The 18,373-nt window shown below is 53.3% G+C and overlaps 1 protein-coding gene across 1 annotated transcript; it reads left to right on the top strand.

Moving 5' to 3' along the window:
- The first annotated feature begins 8,559 nt into the window (after positions 1–8,559).
- HOXB1 (homeobox B1) lies at positions 8,560–10,982 on the top strand. Its single transcript, XM_074979083.1, has 2 exons — positions 8,560–9,291; positions 9,898–10,982. Exons 1-2 carry the CDS (start codon positions 8,667–8,669, stop codon positions 10,221–10,223), a joined length of 951 nt encoding a protein of 316 aa, XP_074835184.1. The 5' UTR covers positions 8,560–8,666; the 3' UTR covers positions 10,224–10,982.
- The last annotated feature ends 7,391 nt before the right edge of the window (positions 10,983–18,373 follow it).

The following is an 18,373-nucleotide window of genomic DNA, read 5'->3' on the forward strand; positions in this document are numbered from 1 at the left end:
GTGGCTGCGGGCCTGCCAGGACCGAACAAGGGCCAGTGGGAGACTCCGTCGCGGCGCCCCCCCCCCCAGCCCAATAAATCATGGCCCGTCTTTGCTGAGCCGCTGGGCCTCCCCCGGCAGCGCAGACATTTGGCGGCGGGGGTGTGAAGGCCGCAGTGAGAGCCAGGCGGCGGCGTGGGAGGGGGCTGGAAGGGGCCCGTCTTTCTTCCCGGGCTGCTTAAAATGGCGCAGGAATGCGCGGCCGGGCAAGGCAGAGCGGCAGCCATGACAGAGGCTCTTCCACCCGAGGCAGTCCCGGGATCGGAGCCTCACACGCCTGTGCTAGCAACCGAGAGCGCATCCCCGGCTGGGCAGGGGCCCCTCCGGGGCGAGTCTCACCCAGGGAGCGGCCTGCGGAGGGGAGCGGCGCTCTGCCTCCCTGGCTGAGGGGCCCAGTCGTTATTCCTGCTCCCCAGGGGCGGAAGGTTTGAGTCACAAAGGGACAAACAGTGAGAACGTCCCCCCCCGCCCCGCGTCTCTTCCCCGGGAATCGAAGCGCCCCGCTCCTGGGAGTCACAGGGCAGGAGGCGAGGCGGAAACACGGTCCCCGCTTTGGGAGGGGCGGGGGAGAAGGAGCCCAGTGTCCGGAGGCCGCTCTTGGGAAAGGCGGGGCCCTTCCAGGGCCAGGTTCACACGGACCGCGGGCGGAAGAACGGCCGGGGGTTCCCACGCCAAAGGCTGCTCCAGTGCGGCGGCCCGGGGCAGGAGGGGAGAAATGCAAACAAGCGGCGGCCTCTTCCTTCGCTAATGCCCCCGGTAAACACGGGGCCCGCGCCTAGCGCCCTTCCCCTCCGCTCCCGGCCACTCCTGCCCGCCGGGAAAGGCCCGACGCCCCGCGGAACCCGAGCCCCCCAGAAGGCTGTTCATTGTCTTCCCGTTTGTGTAATGTCGCCGGCGTCTGGCGCGCTCCCAACTACAGCGCGGGCTTATCAAAGGCCCTTTGTGCAGCTGCCTGGCCTGTCCCCCCGCCCTCGCAGCCCCGCACACAACGTCGCAGGGCGCGGTGCGGGGAATTCGGCGGTTGGATACCTCCGAGTCAGGGTCACGAAGTGCGTGGAAGGGGCGCGCGTCCAACACAGCGCAACTGTCCCTGGTCTAAAAGTACTCCACGCGCGCGCACGCACACGCACACACAAGCGCGCGCACACGCACACACACACACACACACACACTCTCCCGCTTTGCCAATGCAAACCTGACACCTTATCGATACAAATCTCTACCCACGGCCAGACCGCGGACCGTAATGACTTCCCCCGGTTGCGGCGGGTCTGGAAAACATGCCAGTCACAGCCAGCAATCAATTCCTCGCCCGCGGAAAGTGACTTAATAAATGGGCCCTCGCCGGTTATGACCCCCCCCGCACGGCCACCCCTTCTGATTTGTCCTAATTAGCACGCCCGAAATGTCGGAGGCAAGAAGAGACCGTTCAATGCAGTCTAAGGGATCGAACGGCTGTGAGACTCCGTCGTTAGCTCAGCCGGTCTCTACCTCCTTCCAAGGGCCGAACACGCGGAGGACGTGCGTGGTTTTGGAAACCTCACCTGTTCTCCGCGAGTGGAGGGCACCATGAACCAGGCCTGCCCCAGCCTCTCGCAACACCCAGCCACGTGGCTAGCGATGATCAACCCAGAAGTGTGCGTGCGCCACGCGCTCCCGCGCGGGATCCACGCGCCTGGGACATTTACCTCCTGCTGACCTGCTCTGGGCATCTGGTTCCTGAAGCTCTGCCCCAGGCTCTAAAGATGTTGGGCGGGAGATTCCGGCCCTGGGAAGCGCCAGGCAGACACACTATGGACCTAACTGTGCATCACAAGAGCAACAAGACTCTGCCACGACCGCCCCTTGGGAAATTACCGCAGACTTCCTCTGAGCTCTTCGCACCACAACGCCTAGAAAATCTCTCGTGAGCCCACCACTTCCATCATGGTATTTCCTTCGCACCAGCTCAGTCTCAAACTATCCGTGCTTGTATGCACCACCACACCGACCTGCGCCGCTGTATTGGCCCCTCCTCCTAGTCGCCATAGTGCCTGGAGTTTAAGGGCATGCCTATACTGCAGGGCTATTCGCAAACGCCGGCTTCTTGTGGCGTCATTGTTCGAAAGTGAGTTACTCTGGAGTGAGTTACTTTGGAGTAAGTTACTCCGGAGTTATCTTTCCAAAATAAGCTGCTCCAGAATAACACACCGACACTACGAGCAAGCCCCAAATTAAGCGAAAGGTATTCTGAGCTAGTGTGTCCACACCCAGTAGAGCCTATTTCGTGTGAGAGCTCCTGAAAGCATGTAAAAACGCTAGGAACTTGCAACCAGTGTTCTATCTCGACAGAGAAGCATTATTTTGAAATAATTTATTCTGGAACAGCTTATTTTGAAACAGCCCCTATCCCTGGCTACGTCTACACAAGAGGGTTCTTCTGGCAAAATCAGTCTTTTGTAAGAAACACCCATGAACCATCTATATGCACAATGTGCTTTCTCGACAGACTGCAGACAAAACTTGGCTCATCCGCCAGCAGTCATGAGCCATTCCGTCCCTCTGCACCGTGTGCACGCACCCTTATGCCCAACCCACCTCTCGCTTCTCCCTCTCCGTGGTACTTGACTACAAGACCCAGACAATGGAAAAGGGCATTAAGCTAAGTAGCACCTGAACCAAACGCGCCAAGTAAGGATGTGATAGGGCGGTAAATTCCTTTTAAATCCGTGTCGCAATTCTGGATGGACCCGATGCAACCCCCGCCCCACCCCACCAGGAAATATCCGATTACAGGTCCGGGTTCAAGAGAAACCAATTCCTAGGGCCCTGTTCTGCAAGGTGCTGAGCGGTAGTTGCAGATGCAGTGGGCCGTGCTCACTGGCCAGTTGGGTTACTCCTACTCAGATCCGTGAAACGTCCCCTTCTGGGGGGCACTCACCAGTGAGGGGTGAGGTCTGCACGGTTCTTTAGGATCACAGATTCTCGTGTTTCCAGAGGACTCTCCTGCACTAGGCACCGCACACGACGTAGCGAGATGCCCAATGCTTCTGCCCCCAAGAGTGGTACAACTGACCGGACAAGGGTGGGAGGGGAAACAGAGGGACGGAGGGATGCAGTGACGCGCCAAAGGTCACACCGAAGGTCAGTGGCAGAAGAGAAACTTAACGTCCCAGTCGTCTTCTCTCCACGGGACTACGGTCTGGTTCACCTGAGTATCAGATTCTGCCCCACAGGTTGTAAATGGAAACCATTAACACAGACTCCTACCTGCCCCTCCTTGACTCTTAACTCGGCCCCGCTGCCATTTCAAACTAATTTTTGGCAGCAGGTCGGAAGCCCCGGGTTTTGAGTGCCCAGGCCGTTCGTAGGGAGGCACCTGAGTATGGATTTGCAGGCGCAGCGTGAGGCTCCTAGTGCGAATGTATCTGCTGCTGAAAACAGGCGAAACTGCAGCCACCTCTTTGGCGTTGTGTTACATCAGCACAACAGCGGCAAAGGCGAGAACATCACACCGAATAGAGCCAGAATGTCTCAACCTTCCCGCCAAACGTGGCATCCCTAGAAATCCTCTGGTCTGAATTCAGAGCCCAGACCTGCACCTGGTGCTTTACTGAGCCCAGCAGGTAAGACTTAAACTGTGTTAAACTTCTTCACTCGGAGGTTGCAGGTAACACCATGTTTCATTGGGAGTGTAATTAATAATTAGTGCTTAACCACTGGCGCTTGAGTCTCATTCTCCATCAGGGAGAGTTCGGGTATCAGGACTGGATTTTTCGAAGACAGACTCCAGCTCCCACCCGACTGACTTTGCCAGAGACCTGTGCTATAGGGGGAGTCGGACTAAATTCCCAGTGGCCCTGTCTGGTACCGGACCCTGTGAACAGCGGTGCTGAGAGGTTTTCGCCAGTATTTCCTTGGCTCACAGTCTCTGCAGTGGTCCCCCTGCCCTTTTTGGACCCAGGTATGGCAAACAGAGGAGGGGATGTAAAATTCACTAACCAAATACCCAAACTTTTTCAAATGGCCAAATAAAATATTTGTGTGCCACTGCCTTAAAGCCGCACAGTCATCATTCGTGTTCCTTGCACATCAAACAGGGGAGAAGCCCACCGGGACGCTTCCAGGCAAGGAGCCAGGGGAACAACCATTCTCTGCTAATCCTTACACTGGACTTAGCTTCCAAGTGTCCAGGAACCTTGCAAATGTTGGACTCAGGCCCCGTTTCACATGGAGTCTTTTAAAAGGCTTTGCTAGAGAACTTGCTTGCTTGCTTGTATCAAATATGCCAACCAAACTACTTAAACTGTCGTAGGAAAGGGCTTCCTTATTTTCAGATCAAAACTTAATGGCTGTCTCTCCACCAGAAGCATATGTGGACAGAAGTGACTGTTGGAAGGGATTTCCCAGCAAAATTTCTGTTGACAGATTGCTTCTGCACGTAAAAGCAGATCAAAAGAGCAATCAGCTTTGTGGACAGCGAGCAACCAGACTGCCCAGCCCCCTCTCGACAGAACGGCTGACTGGAAGCTCTGCAAACAGGGCTGCAGGGGGAACTGAAAGTCCCGTCTGTCAACAAACGGGCCCCAGACCATCCACACCGGTGTTTTGTCAAAGGAGCCCTGTCGAGAGAGACGTTATATCTGAACAGGGAGAGGTATAATGCTGCTAACGGATGTGTCGGGCGCTGTCAACAAACTGTCAACAAAGTGCATTTTGTGTGAAGACACTCCGTGGTTTTGCTCCACAAAAGCCCAGTTTTGCTGGGAAAAGCGTCTCCTGCCCACATGGCTGGAGAGGTATAACGCTGCCGGAGGATATGCCGAGTTTTGCTGACAGACTGTAGACAAAGCACATTTTGTGCGTAGATGCTCCATGAGCTTTTCGAACAAAAGCTCAGTTTTGCAGGAAAAACTCTCTGCTGTAGAGGTAGCCAAGAGGTGTCAAGGGACCCCTCTCTGCGCCTGGCCGGGGTGTGTGTCTAATGGTGGAAAAGTTTTTTAGTAAGACCTTTCAGAAAGGCTGGGAAAGTATAAGGATAGAGGCGGGGGAGGGGGGAAACTGAGGCTTCTTTCGGGTTGGATTCCTTTTCCAGACTCTTCTTACACTGCAGCTGCTGGGGTTGTTTACATGGGAGACCCAGCCAATGGCTAGGCACAGATGAACTCCGCCCCCCCCACCGCCTTCCTGCACGCACATTAGAATATTACCCATTGGAACCATTGCGCGTGCATTTCTGGCTCGCTCTGTCTGTCTGCTTGTGATGGGCCACTGGGTTTCACTGGTGGCAAACTGCAATACGTGCCCCTCAAATAGAGCCTAGATTTAGGATTAGTCACTAGCCCTGGAGAAATAAGAAACCTGCAGGCCCGGATGAATAAATAAGTATAAAATTCAGATCAGGGAGAGAAAAAAAAAGTCCCTTCGGTGGAATATTCAATGCTTAAAGGGGGAATAACAAAAAGGATCCACATCAGGCAAAACAAGGGGGTCTAGGCCAGCAAGTACCAGTCAGGTGAGTAACCGACCTGCAGTTCTCCGGGTCCCTTTCGAGCTTCTCCCCCCACCACGAAGGGAAGAACTAAAACGCTCACAATTCCCCAGCCGATACGTGTGTTTTAATCCCCTCACGGGACAGCAGCATGTGACAGACCTTGTGCTTTAGCGCCAGGACTCATTACAGACGCGACTGCCGCACTGAATGCCCAAGTGAAAATGAAGCAACACGTATAATTAAAGGGTGACGAGTAATTCGAGATTCCGGGGCGGGGTGGGGGCAGAAACGGGATGGAACAAACCGCGGCCTTCCCGGATGGGGTCCTGGGCTTTGGGAGCCCCACAATGTTTGGGTCAAGAAGTCGCTGCCCCTCATACGCGCTGCGAGCCCCGGAGGTTTTGTTGTATAGTTACCACTGCGGAGACGTTTCCTTCCTGTGCCGGAGGGCCCCACCTCTTCTCCACGAGGGGTGGGAGCAACAAGCTCAATCATAGTCATCCCGGGTGAACAAAGCGCGCGAGTATCTGGACAAGGAAATGGCTTTAGGCTCTCAAGTCCCGTGGGAACTCCCCGCTGGAGAACCGCGTGGGACCCGCTTGGACTGGGAGGGGCCTCACTTGACTTCCAGGGGGGCCGCGGCGTGGGAGTGACAGCCGCTGGGGAGGCGCTTTTCCCCCGTGGCAACCCAAATCCCAGCTTAGGACCGGGACGTTTTAACCCGGGCTCCTTTGATTTGCCCCCAGCAATGGAGCCGGGGCCTCGTGCACCCTGCGCGCGTGGGCTCCAGAGAGCAGCTAAGAAAGCGGAGTGACCCCTTCTTCTGGGGCGCCGGTGCCGAGGGTAACAGACGGCAGCAGATGGCGAGCGGCCATGGAGGGCCCAAGGGTGGGGGGTGGGCGGGAGAGAAATGAGGATGCAACTTCCCCTTTGTCTTAAAGAAAAGTCCCGCCTCCCCCCGCACCTCCTCGGGCTCGTCTGGAGAAGAACCTGCCGGAGGGAAGGCTGGGGGGAGCCCTCGTCTGCGCTGCCCCGTTGTGGAAAGGGCAAGAACTAAACGCGTTTGACTGTGTCCAGGCCGTAGCTTGAGGGCACCCAGGAGGCCTTCTAAAGCCTTCCCCGCCCCTGGCCCCGCTAGCCGGCTCCCACGGAGGCAAAGTCCAGCTCGCAGGTCCGGCACGTGGTTGAGCTTTCCCGGAGGGAGGCCGCGTGGGATTCCTGGGTTCATTCTGTGCAGCCCAGAGCCTGGCTCCCGGCCCTTCCCGCCAGGGCTGCAACCGAGAGACCTGCGCGAGGCAACTTTGGTGCTGTGCGTTACACGAGATAAAACCTGCCTGTCTTAGGGCGGGAATGGGACAGCGGAAAACGATCAGAGCAATTCCCTACGCCCGGCTCAGGGACGGGCCACGCCGATGCCCTACACGGAAAAATAAGGCGCGACCTCTTTTCAGTATTACTTAAACATAACAAACTCATTTCCTCCCCCTGCTCCCTGCCCACCTCCAGCTCCCGGTCATCTCATGCAGAAAACCAGGCCTGGGTTTGACGTCAGAAAGGCGCCTCACGTGCTCGGCGGCCTGGGTTTCGCTCGTTAGTTTGCTGGTGTGTTAGCCAGCAAGAGGACATCTCACAAGCAGTCCTGTTGCCACCTGGAAGACTGCCAGCTGTTTCCCGTTAGTCGCGAGTTCTCTGGGCAAGGCCCCCCCCCAGGCGATCGGAGCAGACAATTAGAATCCCGGACTGAGAGGGGGCGCGGGGCAGCGCACGTGTAACTCAACGATCCAGCTTAGCTGAGCCCTGGGGAGCAACGGGAGCCACAAACAAAACCGAGGCAAGGCCCGGCACTTGTTCACATGCCTTTTACGTTACCCGGAGAAATGCGCCGGGCTAAAGCGCTCCACGTGCCGCTGGAGGCCTTAGAGGAGAAGAGACCCGATCCCGTCGCCTCTCCTCCCTGGGAGAAACGCGGCAGCAGCTGACCCCTAGACCAAGACCCTGTAAGTGGCTCTTAACGTGAACCTTTGGCCTGAAAACTCCTGCTTCTTCCGAAGAGCTGAGCAACCAGTAACTATCCTGACAAGTAACAAATGACTGTGGGCGTCATATTGTTGGATGCTCTTGTGTCCCATGGGCTAACAAGTAAATAAATGTTGGCTGCCCGCGTTTGCATTCGGTGAGAGTGGAGTCTGCCTTTCCCCTTTGCACCCACCCACGAGTCGGCGGGTGCCGCAAAATGACCTAAATATAATAAACGAACCAGATTCATCCCAAATTACGAAAAAAAGTTAGCTCAACATTCCGGCTTTCACGAAACCCTTTCGAAAGGACCGTCTCCTTTCGCCATGACCAGCCCGCTGGGAATACTCAATTCCATTTTTTTTTCGTTTTACTACAACGTGTCCTGCGATGCTTCCCCCACAAAAGATATTCTCCCCTCCAGCTTGATTTCCCCAGCTCACTCGACTGTTGGGTGAATTAAAACCTGTCACCCGCACTGGTCCCAGGCGCACAGGGAGCGGAACAAGATTAAAACACGGAGGGGTGGGCAGACTTTTTCTAGCCTTTTTTCCCCCCAATCCCAGCAAACTCCAAAGAGGTTCATGCCACTTTGCAGAGAAAGTTGGAAAATGAAGAAAAGAGTTGAGAAAGTAGCGCGTCCAGCCTACCTCTGTCTGCGCCTCTCTGATGGAACTGGGTTTGGGGAAACGCTTCTTTTTATTGGGGGGAGTTCTGATGAAATGGGGTACACCTTCTAACTCGGGGCCCTTCTGAACACTTAAAACAGCCTTGAATAACCCTCCCCCCGCGCGTCCTCCCTTCTCTCTTTTAAAGTCTTTGAGGAAAGATTTTGACATATACGTGTTGTTATCAGATTGATGGGCAGGGTTTGATTGAAGTTCCTTTGTCATGCAAATGTCTGGGCCTTGATGGATGAGAGCAGATTTCTGACAAACTTCAGGAGGTCTTCGCTCATTGGCTTGGTGGTGAACCACGTGGTCCCACCCCCCCTCCCCACCCCTCTTTCGGAAGGCTCTGGGGGTTCGAAGGCTGACGATGCAGGGGTGGAAGGTTTACGGCTTTGACATACTACCTAAAGGTTGTAGGGCAGGCGGGATCCCCCCAAAACAGGTTGACCCTCCTCCATCAGTGGCAGATGGACAATACTAGGATGAACTCCTTCCTAGAGTATGCAATTTGTAACCGTGGGACCAGCGCTTACTCACCCAAGGGCTACCATCACTTAGAGCAAGGGACAACCTCCTTCCCTGCGTGCGCAGGTACCCCCACCACTGACAGTCTGAATGGAGATGGACGCTTTGTAGTGGCAGGGAGCGCCTCCGTGCCAAGCCATCCGGCCCAGCAGAACCCAGGCTACCACCAGCCCCACCCTTCAGGGCTGGGCCTCCCCTTCTCGGGCTCTGCACCAGCAGGGTACCCACCCCAAGCCTGCAACCCCGGCTACGGGCATCACCAGCTCTACCTCAGCCAGCAGGAAACGGATGGCGTGTACTTCCAGGCACCAGGGTCCTCTGCCACGGCGGGATCCACCCTCAGCTCTGCCTCAGAGGGGTACTGCGCTGCAGTGCCAGGGCCGGGACAGCACCCGGCCCACCCCTATGGCCAGGAGCAGCACGGCTACTTGCAGGGGGCTTACGGGCAACTTTCCTCTGCTTTAAACCAGGACAGATCCCCCGCCTGCCCCTCTGAGCTGCGCCCCTGCACCAGCCTGGCGCCAACCTTCGACTGGATGAAAGTAAGGAGGAATCCCCCCAAAACAGGTGAGTGAGACGGCATGAGGGTCTCTTCGCTGGAGAGAGGTGGCGGGGCCTGTTCTTCCTACGCGGGGAGACGGCCTTGCCGGGGCTGGCTGTGCAGGGGGAGCCTGGGCCCCCTCCCCCAAGCCACAAGGAAGGAGGGAGGGAGGGACGGAGCTCGCATCAACCCCCTAGCTGCAGTGCAGGTGGCCAGAGGTTCCGGGAGCGCGCAGGGACCCGTGCCTGGCTGAGTTTCCCTTGTAGGCCCAGAGCGAGTTAACTCTCCTCCTGACTTCCTGCCCCTCCAGCGCTTTCCCCGGTGGTTCGGCCTCCCCCCACCGGCTCCCCCAAACCCAGCGTCCCCCTCCCCCACCCACCCCCCCAGGGCCGCTGCAGGGCGCCACCGGCAGCGCGCGCAAAAGGGCTCGTTCGGGAGGGAGGGAGCCGGTGCCCAGTTCAGCCCGGAGGGACCTTCCAGTGCCCTGGGGGTGGCCCCGATGCTGACGCAGGGAGTGTGGCTGGGGCCGGCCCGAGGGACCGGAGGAGCTTCGCTTATCACGTGCGAACCCTCCCGGTGGCCCTCGCGCCTGGCGCTGGGCAGCTGCTTCCTCTGCCTTTGCTCTTTCGCAGCGAAAGCGTCGGACTACGGCCTGGTGGGGCCGCCCAGCGCCGTGCGCACCAACTTCAGCACGCGGCAGCTGACGGAGCTGGAGAAGGAGTTCCACTTCAACAAGTACCTCACCCGGGCCCGCCGCGTGGAGGTCGCCGCCGCCTTGGACCTCAACGAAACCCAGGTCAAGATCTGGTTCCAGAACCGGCGGATGAAGCAGAAGAAGCGGGAGAAGGAGGGCCTGGCCCCCGCCGCCGCCGCCCGGGCCGCCAAGGACGCCGGCGAAGCCTCGGACCAGTCGCATTTCACCTCCCCTGAGGCCTCGCCCAGTTCCGTCTCCTCCTGAACGGCCCCGGCCGCCTCCCCGCAGCGGCAGCACCGCCGGGCGCGCTCCCAGCAGGCGCCCGGCTGGCGGGACCCGTCGCCGGCCCGTCCACACTGGCGGCTGGCGCACACCCCGCTCCACTGCCCGGGGCCGCCCGCGGGCCCCGCTCTGCGGGAGTCCTGCCCGGCTCTGGGGCGCCCCCTCCCCCCCTCCCGTGCTCTCAGGGACCCTTCCGCGCCCGGCTTGGGAATTGCACTTTCAGCCCGAAACCCCCGCTCGGGAGGAGCCGAGCCCGGCGGCTGCGTGGGGCGCTGTGGCCTCTCCCCACGGGCTCGCGCCCCTTTCACACCTTCTGCAGCCCGGCCCGACACCGCCGCCGACTCCCTTCGCCCTCGTTTTGCACTGTCGCGGGCCCGAGGCTGCCAGCCCCGGGCGGGGAGTTTGGGGTTAGGGGCTGCTGAGAGCGGGGCACTGTGCGGCCCGGGAGCGTTCGGCCCCGCGCCGGGTGACGCTGGTATTTATGGCCTGTCCCGCGGCTTTGCCTGCGCCAGGAAAGTCCATCCCCGCCCCTGCCCCCCAGCCCAGCCCAGCCGCAGCCAAACGCCGCTTAGGGACGGGAAGCCCCGTGTGGTTGCTGCCCCGTCCGCGCAGGTTTGCTGGCAACGCCGAGAACTCGGAGGCTCGTCGGGGCCGTTCGAAGAGTTCAGCTGGAGAAAAGCCCCTTCGCCTTTCCCTCGCCCGCGCCCCGCTCCTGCTCTGGCACAAAACTACCTCACGCGAATAAAGTTTACTTTGGCATAGCCTAGTCCTCGTGCTTCTTAGTGACCTGGGCATCTCCCGCCCCAAGCCAGGGGGCTGGGTGTGATGGGCCGGCAAGGCCAGGCCGGGCCGGGCGCGCGGCAGGTTTCCGGAAGCGACCGAGCCGTTCCAAGCGGAGGCCCGATCCGGCTTCCCTTTGAATCAAGGGCAAAACTCCCCTTGGCGTGGACAGGTGCAGGATCGGGCCCCGGAGAGATCTTGCCGCTTGTAAGGGCAAACGTTCAAAGCAAAGACGCCCCCCCCACACCCTTCCAGACGGATCCAGTACCAGGCCAAGGGCCTCAGAAGTAAAGTCAAGGGGGATATTTCCCCTCCCTCACCCAGCCCGGCCCCCCATTGCGGACGCCGAGCGAGGACGGCTGGATCCCCCTTCCAGCGCTGAACTCTGAGCATCACCGCCCCACCTTGCGCACAAGCCGCTGCCACGTTCCCCGTTGTGCGCAGGGCCCCACGTTTGTTTGAATTTACCCTATAATCTTAATCGTTTGGAGGATGAGAGAGAGGCAGGGGAGGGGACCTCTAGCTCTGACCTTCTTACCTCCAAACGCCTCTGGGATTTCAAACGAGTAAACAGACAAGCTGCCGGAGAAGCTATTGTCCGACGCCACTGAAATGTGCAAACTTTTCGGGGACGGGGGTAGGGAGGGGGAAAAGAAACGTGCCAAAGTACCGGTTGTAAACTAAATGTATGGATTTACCTATCTCGATTCCTTCAGCAACGGTCCCCACTGTTGTTAAGCACGGCCCCCACCTCTGTTCAGAACACAAACGTTCCCTTCTCCTGGCAGGGCCCAGCCTCTTCTCGAAGGGATCGTGGGAAATACATCTTTGCTTGGCTCTGCAGAAGTTTTCGGAAGTTGAGGGAGACTAGAAACAGGGCTGGGGAAAAGAAACCCCCTTAGAAGTAACATATTGTATAGCTTCTCCTTTGATGGGGGGAGTCCGAGAGGGAGGGGTCTAGACGCTTTGATAACTCGTTTGATTGAGGAAACTGTGTTTGAAACTACCCGATTCAAGCAAGATCTTTCTGATCTCAATGTGTCCGGGAGGGGACCACCCCCCACCCCCAGGTCTCTGGACCTTGCATCTGTTCCTAAAGGAAGATGTAATAGGATGAGTTCCATGTGCCCACGGGCTGGCAGGTGAGAATGCAGGCCAGCACTGGGCCGGATGGGGTCCTGTCCAGGGCGGAGAGGCTGAGCAGAAAGGGCCGAGGTTCACTGATGTGGCAGGATGTCGGGCACAACAAAAGCCTCCAAACCTCGCATTTAAAACTCAAAGGCAACCCCCGGAAGAAACCCTAACGCCTGTGCTGATGCCGCCCTTACATATGTAAACCCTGTCAGATCTATTCCCGTTTCTGGGAGGATCCCTTTCGTTCCCCATCCCCCCTTCAGTCTCACACGGGCTTTACAAAAATCACCAGGCACATTGCTTCCGGCTTTATGCTCAGATTTCTCACCCTTCCTCGTGTGGGTTTCTTCTGGAAGTCAACAGACAGAAACTCTCCGTTGTGAACGAGAAAACATCACAAAAAGACAGAGTTAGTTAGAAAGAAAGAAAGAAAGATGTGCTATTTTATATTAAATTACATACATCTCATATGTTTGTATTATAATCACACAAGTAACATATATAGGTAGAGGTTTATCTTATCTGTATGTAACCATGTGCATCTGTGTATACTTTCTTACAAATATGTCTATAAGCATATTATTGACAGATGCACACCCTTGTTAATATATATGTACATACAGTATACACTTGCATTTCATATGTATACATCCATCTAAAGCAAACTCTTTCATATCCAGGAGCCCTGGGGCCTGCAGGTATTCAAATATTCTGGATAACAGAGAGATACACCTAGCAATGGATAAAACTAAAGAAAAATAAGATTAGATATTAAGAAACAAAATATACGCTGAGTACTTTATTTATCAACAACAGTAGTATTGTTCACTGTGAACTTATACTGTATTTCCTGTATTTATTTGTATTTACTTTCACTATACTGTACTTATGGAAAATGTAACAATAATTTATTTATGGTTAAAATGCCAGTTATTTGAGAGTTCTGGATGATAGAATGTCAGTTAAGAAAGAGTTTACTGTATTTATCTGTGGCACATCTGGCTTGATAGCTTTTGTGAGCAGAAAAATCACTTCAGTGTCAATGCAAACATATATATATATATATATATATATATATATATATATGTAACATATAAACACACAACAGCTATCTAGCTATCTATCTAATCTAACAGAGATTTATTATCCCAAAGACAGGACATTTCCCAGATTTTTTTTAAAACTTGTAAATTATTTATGACAACAGCAATTGCTTGAGCTATGTCTCTTCTGTGAGAGGAGATGTTAGTCAAGGATATTGAGCAGGCTCCTGTCTTCTAGCCATGCTCAGAGATAACAGACCTGTAGAGAAGGCCAAGAACCCTGGCCCTTCTTGGCAGATATTTCAGGGCCATCTGTTCCTTACCCCTTGGTGTGAAATTTTTCTTCTCTCCCTAAAGCATTTGTTCTCACAATGTGAGGCCTTTTGATCTCAGAAAAGCACATTCTATTTTTAAAAAAGAAAGAAAAGAAATGTGAGGATTTTCTTACTTTCCACTCCATTTCGCTCTGTTATTAACTGTCTCTCCAGAGCTGATGGGGCTGGAGCTGTGAAAGCCTTCTGAAGCTCACTAGCCTGTCAGGGGAACCTTGACTTAATAACAATAACATGGATCTGAAAAGAGAAATATCCTTCCTAACGCAGAGCCTCTGATACCCTTCAAATGAGGAGATGAAAGTTGTGAGCAGTTTTATGTTTATCCAGGAGTCACATTTCACACAGCAAGAACACAGGACAGGAAAAAACAAACAAACAAACAAACAAAAAAACCCAACCAAACAAGAGGCATACACACTCTTTCTTGGAAAAGCGAGCTTTTTCATTATTTCCTCAAGCAAATCAGATTTGATCCCTTGTTTATTTTCACTTTGTGTAACACACACCATGATTCCAACAGGCAGCCATCTATCAAAAAGTGAGCCATCATCCTTAAAAATGTGCTTAATTTAACTTGAAGCGTGCTGCCCAAGACAATTGACTCCCCAAGTTCTTCCAGTGCTCCGCGAAATAAGGGTGGGCTTGCACGATGGAGAAGACAAGAGAGCCGGGTTCCCTCTGTGTTTTCCATCCAGGGAGAGAATACAGTTTGTCCTGTGCACTGAGGCATGTGCAGATGTGCACCACCAGTGGAAACACATACTGTTGGCTTTGGGCACTCTGCTAATCAACTGGGTGGTACCTGAATCTCCCCTGGGTGGCTGCCCAGTCGCTCAGCTTCTAGGGAACGCTGGCAGAGAGACAAGCTTTGGAGCTTACACAGAGCTCTTTTCCAGGTCTTGGAAATGAAGTAATTCTCCAACACTCTGGAACCAGCAGGGCTACAACAACACTGCCTTCATCTTCAAAATTTAGCATCTACTTACATGCTTGGCTGAACTAAGGCCCAAGACGGCCCATTTATTTTCCCTTCGTGCTTTTTAATCAAAACAAACTCAAGTCGCAGTAAGAAAATTATACAAGGTATTTGGACCACTCAAGGAACCTGAGAGGTCTAGGTGAGATACCTGTTTGAAGGAATGTGCAACCCCATTTCTCCAGAATTTGACTGCAAGCCAATGTCTGAGCTCCCCATTTATGTTCATAGTACTTTCGGGCTAGATCCTGGAATAAAATGGGTGCCTGCAGAGGTGTTGGACCATAATGGTGGTGCTGAAAGCCATTGAACCAAACTGCAAACCTCATGTATAACAAAAACCACTTCATGACAGGGCAGGGAGGTGTGGTGGCGCCCTTTGCTTCCTTACTTCCAGTGCCTATGGCTCTCTGCATGCTCACTGGTGTACCTGGGCAGATCTTCGTGCAGAATATAGCCCCATACCCACAAATAATCTCAAACTCTTTGGTAACATGGGATTCAATGTTACACTTTCCAGAAGGTGTCACCACATTAGTGCTTTCAGCAAAAAACACTGAGGGGTCTTGTGGCACCGTAAAGATTTGGGCATCAGCTTTCGTGGGTTGGAGCCCAGATAAGTGTGTTCATCTTTATGGTGCTGCAGGACTTCTTGTAGTTTTTATTTAATGAAATGGAATCCTAACCTGTCCCATTCAGTGTTCTGATTGGGCCTAGAGATGCCCTCAAAGATCATTGGCCTATTGTGCTCACCACAGGGTGAGAAAACTTTTCATGTTGGGCTCCACTTTTCATCCTTGCAATTGGCATGGGCCCCTCAACCTGTCTAATGTCATCCAAACCAATGGAAATTTCATTCATGTTCATATGGGAAAAACAAAACCTTTTTGGCACGTGTAAGAAATAAGCCTGTAGAACATCAAAACTTTATTAATGGGCCTATAAATGTGAATACACAGACACAAAAACAGTCACATATTTCAACATTTTTAATGAAATGGTGAGCCTGAGACCCAGTAGCTCTTCATGCTGCACCTCTGCCCCTACAAAATGTCACTCCCCCAGGGGCTTGCCCCCCATTTTGTGCACCCCTATGCTAGGTGCTGTAGGCATAGAACTAAAAAGATGGTCCTGTCCTTGAGGAGTTTGTCATCTCACCTGTGGTAAAAGATGCAGGATTGGGACCTTTGCACACGTGTCACAACCCCTGGACATAAAGCTGGAGACTCTTTCATCTGCAAGGACATACTCTGTCACTGAGCTGCACTGCCTCACCCTATTTAAGGTGAGATGATCACTCTTCAGTGAACCCTCACTGCTCCCCAGCCTCCCCACCCAAGCCAAATCAAGCCCCAGAGCTGATAATTTTCAAGGTTGCTTCACTCTTTTAAACAGAGCAGCAGAAATGTAGCACTTTAAAGACTAACAAAATTATTTATTCAGTGATGAGCTTTCGTGGGACAGACCCGGACTGATCTGAAGAAGCGGGTCTGTCCCATGAAAGCTCATCACTGAATGAATCATTGTTAGTCTTTAAAGTGCTACATTTTGGCTGCTTTGTTCTGTTGGAGTACAGACAAACACGGCTTCTTCTCTGTTACTCTTTTTAAGCAGGTGAGCTGCAGCCTGGGGAGTCAGCTCAGAAGGAGGGGACAGAACAGGAGAAGTGCACAAAACATTTCCCTACTCTTCAGAAGCCTCACCTACCCCTTCAGTTTACATGGGCTGACAGCTTCATTTCAAGCTCAGCCTTCACATGTGCTTGTTCAATATTTATTCAGGCTGATGGGTTTGCCCAGAGCTAGCCTCCATCAGCTTTGCCCTGCCAGCTCCCCTTCCCCTCAGGCCTAGGTTCACAGAAAGTTCAGCCTGAAATGAATTCGCCAAAGGATGGGCCCAGCCTGTCCCGAGGACCAGAGATGAGGTCAAGCCTGGGTCTCTGTGCTTCACTAGAGCTATGCAAGGCCCAGCACTCAGCACTCCAGGCAAGAGGTCTGCTTTGAAAAATTATTTCGGGTTAAAAAAGAAAAGCACTGACTGGGTAAGAAGAGAACACCAAACATAGGCGAGGTTGGCTTTCAGTGCACAGTGCAGAGGTCAAGCCTTCAGGGAAGGCAAGAACAGTTCACAAACATTAACCATGCCTGGAAGTTGGTCTGATACAGGAGGTGTAATCTTGTAAACTTAATAAAACGTATCTATTTCAGTGGGAGGAAAAGGGGAATTTTATTTTATTTTATTTTTAAACTTAAAAGTAACATCTGTTTCAAGCAGGGTATTTCTGGCTGAAGCAGTAAAGGGTGATACAACTTTGTGTCATGGTAAATGTCAACCCTTGTCAATTTCTTTTTAATCTCTGGGTATGAAAAAATGTTCTGGACCACAAATCAAATGTGGCAAGTGCAAAAATAAAAAATAAAGGAAAAGGTAAGATGAGCATTTATGTACTATTCATGGGGGCTTATTGGGTCCAAATTCTCCAAAGAGGACAATACGCAATTTTCAAAAGTATCTAATCCCAAGACTCATTGGCTGAGGTCTCTCTGCAGGGCTTGGTGGCTCATTCCCAGGTGAAATAGAGACATAGATTTAGGGGTCCTATTTTCAAAAGTCACTTAGGGGTTTTAGGAGCTTAAGTACTATTGATCTAGAAGGATAAGGAGGAACTTGTGTGCCTGAGCTCATTTTGAATATGGGCTCTTTTTGAAAATTTTAACACAAGGCCAGATTTTCAAAAAGGCTCTGGCCCCTGGCTGCTTGCATTGTGACTCTTGGGGCTAGATTTTCAAAAGAGCTGAGCATGCTGGCCCTGCTACCACAGCTGTTTGGAAAATGCAGCTACTCGTTTTGGTGCTTCCATGGGCTCAGTGGAAGCAGAAATCATCATGGTTAGACACTCGTACTAAGAGTACCTGTGGATTATATGTATTTGGGAAGCTGGGAATTCACTTAGAGAATTTATTCCACAAGAGAGGTCAATCTAAGTGTGTGTGTGTGTGTGTGTATGGGGGGCAAATGAAGCAAACAGCACACAATAACAACTGTGAGACAATTATCCCCTTGTCCCCCAGAAGAGGGAAAAATTGCTATTAGATTCCATGACAGGACTCATCCATTAGTCTGGTGCAAGTTACGAGGACAAATCAGAGAAATCGGAAACAATTTGCTGGGGAACTGAGGACTGGATGATGCCATTGTTAACTGAGCCTCTTTCAGAGGGCTCTGGTTTTGAATTGGAAACTTGCATAGTTGTTCTGGAGAGCTCGGTTGGTTTGCAGGGAGGGGAGGTGAGGGGAGGGGAGACAGGATACCTGTTCTTTGTGCTACATACATGTCTGTGTGAGGTGACAAGCTGTAGGCACTTAGGAAATGGAGGAGAGAGTCCCCCCCCGCATCAACCCACTACTGAGAGCCTGATCTGAAGTCTAATGAAGACTTGCCTTGATTTGGGTGGGCGCTTAGCTCAGAGGGCAGTCATCTCTTAGGACAACCTGAAGCTGCAGATGGAGTTTATATTACATTTTCCAAGGAAAAGGACAGACTTGGGCTGCATAGGAGTTCCACCTTTCTATGGGACCCCATTCCTTCATGAGGTCTCACCTGTGTGCGCCGGGGCCATTCCAAAGGCAGGGAGGCCCATTCCTACTGCTGTCCCCACCACTCTCCCTTTTCAAGTTGATGCCGTGGCTAAAACCAAGTTGCCTGGGAATGCTGAGCTTGGATTTATTCACCGGTCACCTGGTCAACCCCTCTTTAAATTAGTCTCGGAGGGGCAGTAGCCCTGTTAGTCTATAGCTTCCCCAAAAAAACAATCAGTCCTGTAGCACCTCCAAGACCAGAGGTGGAAAAAGTACCCAAGAAGTT

The sequence above is a fragment of the Carettochelys insculpta genome, chromosome 28 (genome assembly GCF_033958435.1).
Source record: "Carettochelys insculpta isolate YL-2023 chromosome 28, ASM3395843v1, whole genome shotgun sequence".
Taxonomy (NCBI): domain Eukaryota; kingdom Metazoa; phylum Chordata; order Testudines; family Carettochelyidae; genus Carettochelys; species Carettochelys insculpta.

Excerpts from the sequence above, each read along its gene's own strand:
- HOXB1 (XM_074979083.1), top strand. The coding sequence starts at position 8,667 with ATGGACAATACTAGGATGAACTCCTTCCTAGAGTATGCAATTTGTAAC. Across the intron at positions 9,292-9,897 it reads GAGGAATCCCCCCAAAACAG|CGAAAGCGTCGGACTACGGC; the intron begins GTGAGTGAGACG and ends GCTCTTTCGCAG.